The sequence below is a fragment of the Pinus tabuliformis genome, chromosome Q (genome assembly GCF_031772625.1).
Source record: "Pinus tabuliformis cultivar Carrire ecotype Pingquan chromosome Q, CPIR1, whole genome shotgun sequence".
Lineage (NCBI taxonomy): Eukaryota > Viridiplantae > Streptophyta > Pinopsida > Pinales > Pinaceae > Pinus > Pinus tabuliformis.
In genome coordinates, this window is record NC_142296.1 from 157,797,380 (window position 1) to 157,803,379 (window position 6,000).

The window sequence follows — 6,000 nt, forward strand, 5'->3', positions numbered from 1 at the left end:
TTACCTTTTGTTAGCTTTCATGTCGCTCTCTGCTAGATTAACTTAGTCCATTCCATCAAATTTCTTTAAAGTTTAAATAGTGAATTAGGTTTTGATCATAATGTTGATTTGGGGCAGCATCAAATGTGCTCTAGCCACGAAATTTGGTGAAGAGGTTGGGGCACATGAGATCTCCAATACCCAGAAAGGGTTTGGGCAGATTCTAATTCTAAATAGATCAGGAGATATTAAAATAATTAATATTTTTAATGGAGTCCCTAAGTCTAAACTTAGGGAAAATAAAATATTAATGTGTATTAATATGAATCTGTGTTAGAGTGGTCCAAAAGACATGGATCAAGCTAGATCTAATCTTAGCTGCTGATTAGAGATTTAATTTTGGTTGTTGAGATGTCAACAGGAAAAGTATAAGAGGAGGCTTGAAGGTCACTTGGAGAGCACACCAGGTGATCAGTGATTCTATTCTCTAGAGCGGGGTTTGCTAAGAGAGATAGAATCAGCAATCGGGAGAGAAGCTGAGGGGCATTGAGCACAGAGAAACAAAGAAGGCAGATATTGTGTCGGGAGAGCAGCGCAGCAGCCAAGGAGGGTGACGCAAAGCCAGCAAGGGCTCACTCAGGGCCACGCAGAGGCAACCAAGTGCTGCGCAAAGCACCAGAAGGGCCAACGCATCTGACGCAGAGGCTCCTAGAGTTGACGCAGGGCCTCCTAGGGCTGATGCAGGCCTAGAAAGGCTAATGCAGGGCCAGCGTGAGACAGAGGGGCTGACATAGTCCAGTTTGGGCAGACGCTGCGGTTGCAAAGCAGTTTTGTTCTAAGGCGCTGCCAGAAGGATTTTCCGAGGTTTCAGCCAAGAGATTTCTCTCAAACTGTGAGGTATAGCTGCTAAGGAAATTCTCTGTTGGGTAGGCCAGTTTCGGCACCCAGATTGTACTCTGATATTGCTTAATAAGAAAACCCTCAGATAGCTGCATCGGTTTTCCCGCATTGGGTTTTTCCGGGGGCATTGGTCGAAAAATAATGGTGTCATGTGGTGTGTTTGTTCGTGTTTCTTTTAGTTGTTGATCTGTAATATGTTGAGCATGCACTAGTGTTTACTTTCAATATTTACTTTGTAAATAACTTGTTAAAGAAAAATAACAAGTAGGTAGGAATAAATCAGAAAAAGTGCATGAAGGGTTTCTAAACTAAGTAAACTTAGAAACTTCAACATGGTATCAAAGGGTGATTACAGATCACAGGAGGACTAAAAGACATCAGCCGAGCAGAGCAATAGCAGCAGAAAGCAGTTGTCTCAAGGTGACAGAAGCTGTTTCTAGCAGCGCAAAAGCCAAAGAAGTGTGACACAGAGCTAGCCAGAGCCACACAGAAGAAGCCGGGAACTACGCAAAGCCTCAAAGAGGCCAGCGTTGCTGACGTAGAGGGCCAGAGGGCTGACGCAGGGCATCCCAGGGCTAATGCAGACCCATCTAGGGTGACGTAGAGCCAGCGTGGGGTAGAGAGGGGTTGACGCAGTTCACATATAGGCAATTGCTGGAGTCTAGAAGGCTGCAGAAATATTGCAGAGTGGAGCTGGTGAGGTATTGTAGTCAGAACAGTGCTTGACAGCGCAGGGCCAGAGGAGTTGTTACCGAGGGTTTCTAGCCAAGGAACCTAGATCAACAATGCAGTTGCACAAGACAATCAGAGTAGGGGGCATCTCGACAAGCAGCAAAAGGATTTCTAGGAGGGAAATTAGGACTTAGAGGGAGTCCAGAAGAGAACTTCCAGACGGGAAGTAAAGACTCAGAGGAGTCGAACAGAGAACTTCCAGGAGGGAAGTAGAGGAGCGTCATGGCACTACACAGGGTAAGAGGCCAGGATAGGCTGGACGGAGCATTGAACTTTACAGTCTGGAAGGCCAGAATCTTATCAGTGTTTGACAGGAATCGTGTCAAGAACTTCGCCTTGAAGGTTATAATTGTCCCAGTCAACCCCAATGAAAATGAAAGGTACGAAGAGGCAATGGCGAGGGCCAAGTGCATTATCCTTGACGGAGTCAAGGATCATGTGGTACCACATATAGCCGAGAAGGAAACGACAGTTGAAATGTGAGAGGCTCTCAAGAACCTATAACAACATACTTCTGTGTAGAGAAGAATGCTACTCGAGAACCAGATGAGGTCGTATCAGATGAAGAAGGGTCAATGGATTGACACCTTCCTCGGAGGATTGAATGAGATCCGAGACCAATTGATTGCTATAGGAGCAACATCGGATCAGGAGCTTATGGTGAGGACAACCCTGAACGCTGTCTCAGAAGAATGGGAAGTATTTGTCCAGAGTATACTGGGCAGAGGGACACTTCCACCTTGGGATGAGATGTGGGCAGCTCTTTGCTAGCAAGAGATCAGAGGGCAGTCAAAGATGGGTAACAGCAGCAAGGGGATCAAAGTCAAGCAAGAGGAGGATGACGTGGCCCTAGCATCTGAGGGAAAGCAGGAGAAGAGGAAGAAGAAAGATCTCTCCAAGATCAAGTGCTTCCACTGAGATGGGTCATTATCCGACCTAGTGCCCAAGGAAGAAAAGTAAGGGAGAGTCTTTCGAGACTAAGGCAGCGCCGCACGGGCAGAGAAGGAAGTTTTGACAGACAATGACTATGCCATGAGTGCACACGCACCACTTGAGAAGAAGTGGGGAGACATCGAGCTGTAGTCAGGCAGACTGTAGGCGATGAGGGCAGTATCCTCGAGGTACCCAGCCTCTTGGATTAGACCTTGTTACAGGAGCCCCGACAAGGAGTAGCAGGACTGGCTGGGTGGGTAGAGATAGATGCGGATGGAGCGACAGAGAGAGCTACAATGCAATAGTCCCAAGACAGCGCGAGGTTAGCAAGTTGCAGTAGTGTGAGAGGCACAGGAATGTTGCACCAGTGCAGGACGGCACAGAGAGGTGTGTAATGGTGCAAGATGCAGGAGAGTTGTTGCAGCAGTGCAGAGGTCAGAGAGGGAACACTTGTCAGCGGCAGAGGAATCTTCAGCATCAGTGAGTGTCTCTAGCCCAACAGGGAGGTCAGTTGGGAGATCAGTTACTTACTTCTCAGTAATTGAGTTGCAGTCCAGTAGTGGGCAGCATGATGCAACTTGATGAGAAGAGGTGCAGTGCAGATGCAATGTTGGGAGAAAGGACCAGCAGCAACACGGATGCAGAGGGAGCTGTCGTACAGATGCAGCAGTGGCAGTGGCAGAACCATAAGCAGCGGCACAGAGGATGTTGGGTAGAAAGGGCTAGCATCAGCATAGGTACTTATGCCGGATAATCAGAGTAGTACTCAGTGAGGAGTATTGCTAGAGCACAGTCCTCACTAAGAGGGAGTGTTGATTTGGGGTAGCATCGGATGTGCTCTAGCCACGAAATTTGGTGGAAAGATTGGGGCACATGAGATCTCCAATACCCAGAAAGGGTTTGGGTAGATTCTAAACAGATCATGAGATATTAAAATAATTACTATTTTTAATGGAGTCCCTAAGTCTAAACTTAGGGAAAATAAAATATTAATGTGTATTAATATGAATTTGTGTTAAAGTGGTCCAAAAGACATGGATCAAGCCAGATCTAATCTTAGTCGTTGATTAGAGATTTAATCTCGGTCCTGAGATGTCAACAAGAAAAGTATAAGAGGAGATTTGAGGGTCACTTGGAGAGCACACCAGATGATCAGTCATTCTATTTTCTAGAGCGGGGTTTGCTAAGAGAGATAGAATCAGTGATCAGGAGAGCAGCTGAGGGGCATTGAGTACAAAGAAACAAAGAAGGCAAAGATTGTGCCAGGAAAGCAGCGCAGCAGCCAAGGAGGGTGATGCAGAGCCAACAAGGGCTCATGCAGGGCCACACAGAGGTAGCCAAGTGTTGCGCAGAGCACCAGAAGGGCTAGCGTAGTTGACGCAGAGGCTCCCAGAGCTGACGCAGGGCCTCCTGGGGCTGATGCAGGCCTAGAAAGGCTAACGCAAGGCCAGCATGAGACAAAGAGGGGCTGACGCAGTCCAATTTGGGCAGACGCTGGGGTTGCAGAGCAGTTTTGTGTTGAGGAGCTGCCCGAAGGATTTTCCGGGGTTTCAGCGAAGAGATTTCTATCAAACTGTGAGGTATAGCTGCTAACAAAATTCTCTATTGGGTAGGCCAGTTTCGGCACCAAGATTGTACTATGATATTGCTTAATAAGAAAACCCTCAAATAGCTGCACCAGTTTTCCCGCATTGGTTTTTTCCAGGGACATTGGTCCAAAAATAATGGTGTCATGTGGTGTGTTTGTTCTTGTTTCTTTTAGTTGCTGATTTGTAATATGTTAAGCATGCATTGGTATTTATTTTCAGCATTTACTTTGTAAATAACTTGTTAAAGAAAAATAACAAGTAGGTAGGAATAAATCAGAAAAAGTGCATGAAAGGTTTCTAAACTAAGTAAACTTAGAAACTTCAACACATAAAAGCATTCATGTTTTGGAAGATCACAGATGGCATATTGTACTTTTGACATAATTATTTTATTGACATTACATAATACAATCATTTAAGTTGCAAATCTCTTTGTAGTCATATCATAAATCCCTCCAAATTGTTGGATTAAAAATCTATACATACCTTGTGAAGCCCAATACCAGGAGGTAGTTGACAGTGGGTTCCAAGTTCTTCTCAACACTTAATGTAAGCAGTTGTGGATAGCGAGTCACAAGTCTGTCAAAAACCTCATGTTGTACAGTTACATATTCAAATCACATAACAAACCAAAAAAATCATGGAAGAAAAAATATTTTCTTACTTGCCAATATCCAACTGGTCAATTCCAAGATTTTGAAGGAAATTTATATTTGGCTGCAATTTTGCTTCTACACTGTAAGCCAAAATCATTGGTTTAAGCTTCAAAACCTGAAGAGTGAAATCATCAGTTGTCTACAAAATCGTACAAAATATGAACTGTGGATAGAAAAGAGAAAGAACTGTGATTTAACCAGGAAGTATCCTACACAAAAATCCAAAGCATTTCACCTTACGTAATGACGGTCCCTTTACACCAATGTTTTCTAGGAATTTTACTGTGGGTCTCCACTTCTCTTCCCTCAAGCCAAGAAGCTGAGGAGCATTGTAAATAGTCTGAATCCCATGCAACAGAAGCTTCAGAATTGAATACCTTCTTTAAAAGAAAAATCATTTCAATAATTAAATGAAATCAAATATGAACCTAGGTGTAACCCAAAAGCCAATTTCATATGGTAATTATCCTGTATAATTTCCAGGCTGGGAACTAATCTAGGCCTTATCCCACCTTCATCCCCGTTTCTTCCTCTATGCTATGCTGGCATCAGTCTCAACTCTTAAACCATCATAAAGCAATCACTGGGAGAGAGAGACAATTAAAAGGTAGGTATCCTTTGGCATCTTTCCATTTAGAGTTTAAGACTTATGTATGGTATACATCAGGATGCAGTTGCTATCATGTATAGTTTTAAACTTTTAAGACTCACTCTACCCAGATCTTCTTTTTCCAACCCGAGCTTTAGCAGAAGCTGCACTTTTGATCCAAACTTCATTCTGTTTTTCAACAGTTGTGGATGTCTTCGAAAGATCTTGCCCATTAAGCTGGGATCTACTCCCAAACTTTCAAGTTGGGATACCGCTGGCCTGAAATCCTGGAATGAAAATGAGAGTAATCAAATTCCAATTTATAGAAAAAGGCCTGAAGTAGCATATGAGCAGAACAACTCACTAGAAAGATAAAATCATCATTGCAGAGAAGCCCACCAAACAACAGTAGAGGAAGCCAAACAATATGAAACCACAAACAACAGTAGAGAAAATCGACCAACATGAATTAAAATAGTAGCATGAAATAAATCTCATCTGCCTTAAAATTCACACACATCAGCACTAAAATATGGAACCATTAACTAGGAATCAGAAGCTAAATAATTGCCATAAATTCTTCGAATTATTGAAGCTACAAATGGCATTATGACCACTAGCA

At 43.6% G+C, this 6,000-nt stretch overlaps 1 protein-coding gene across 2 annotated transcripts in view; it reads right to left on the reverse strand.

The window, feature by feature from the left end:
* The window catches only part of LOC149218735 (uncharacterized), a 206,542-nt gene extending 200,881 nt beyond the window's left edge, over window positions 1–5,661 (reverse strand). For both annotated transcript variants that reach the window (XM_089382456.1, XM_089382455.1), the window contains exons 1-4: window positions 5,501–5,661; window positions 5,025–5,129; window positions 4,798–4,904; window positions 4,620–4,712 (exon numbers count right to left, since the gene is read on the reverse strand). In XM_089382456.1, the coding sequence (XP_089238582.1) occupies window positions 4,620–4,712; window positions 4,798–4,904; window positions 5,025–5,129; window positions 5,501–5,611 (416 nt within the window). In that variant the 5' untranslated portion in view covers window positions 5,612–5,661. The remainder of the gene's footprint in view (window positions 1–4,619; window positions 4,713–4,797; window positions 4,905–5,024; window positions 5,130–5,500) is intronic.
* Window positions 5,662–6,000: the final 339 nt, after the last annotated feature.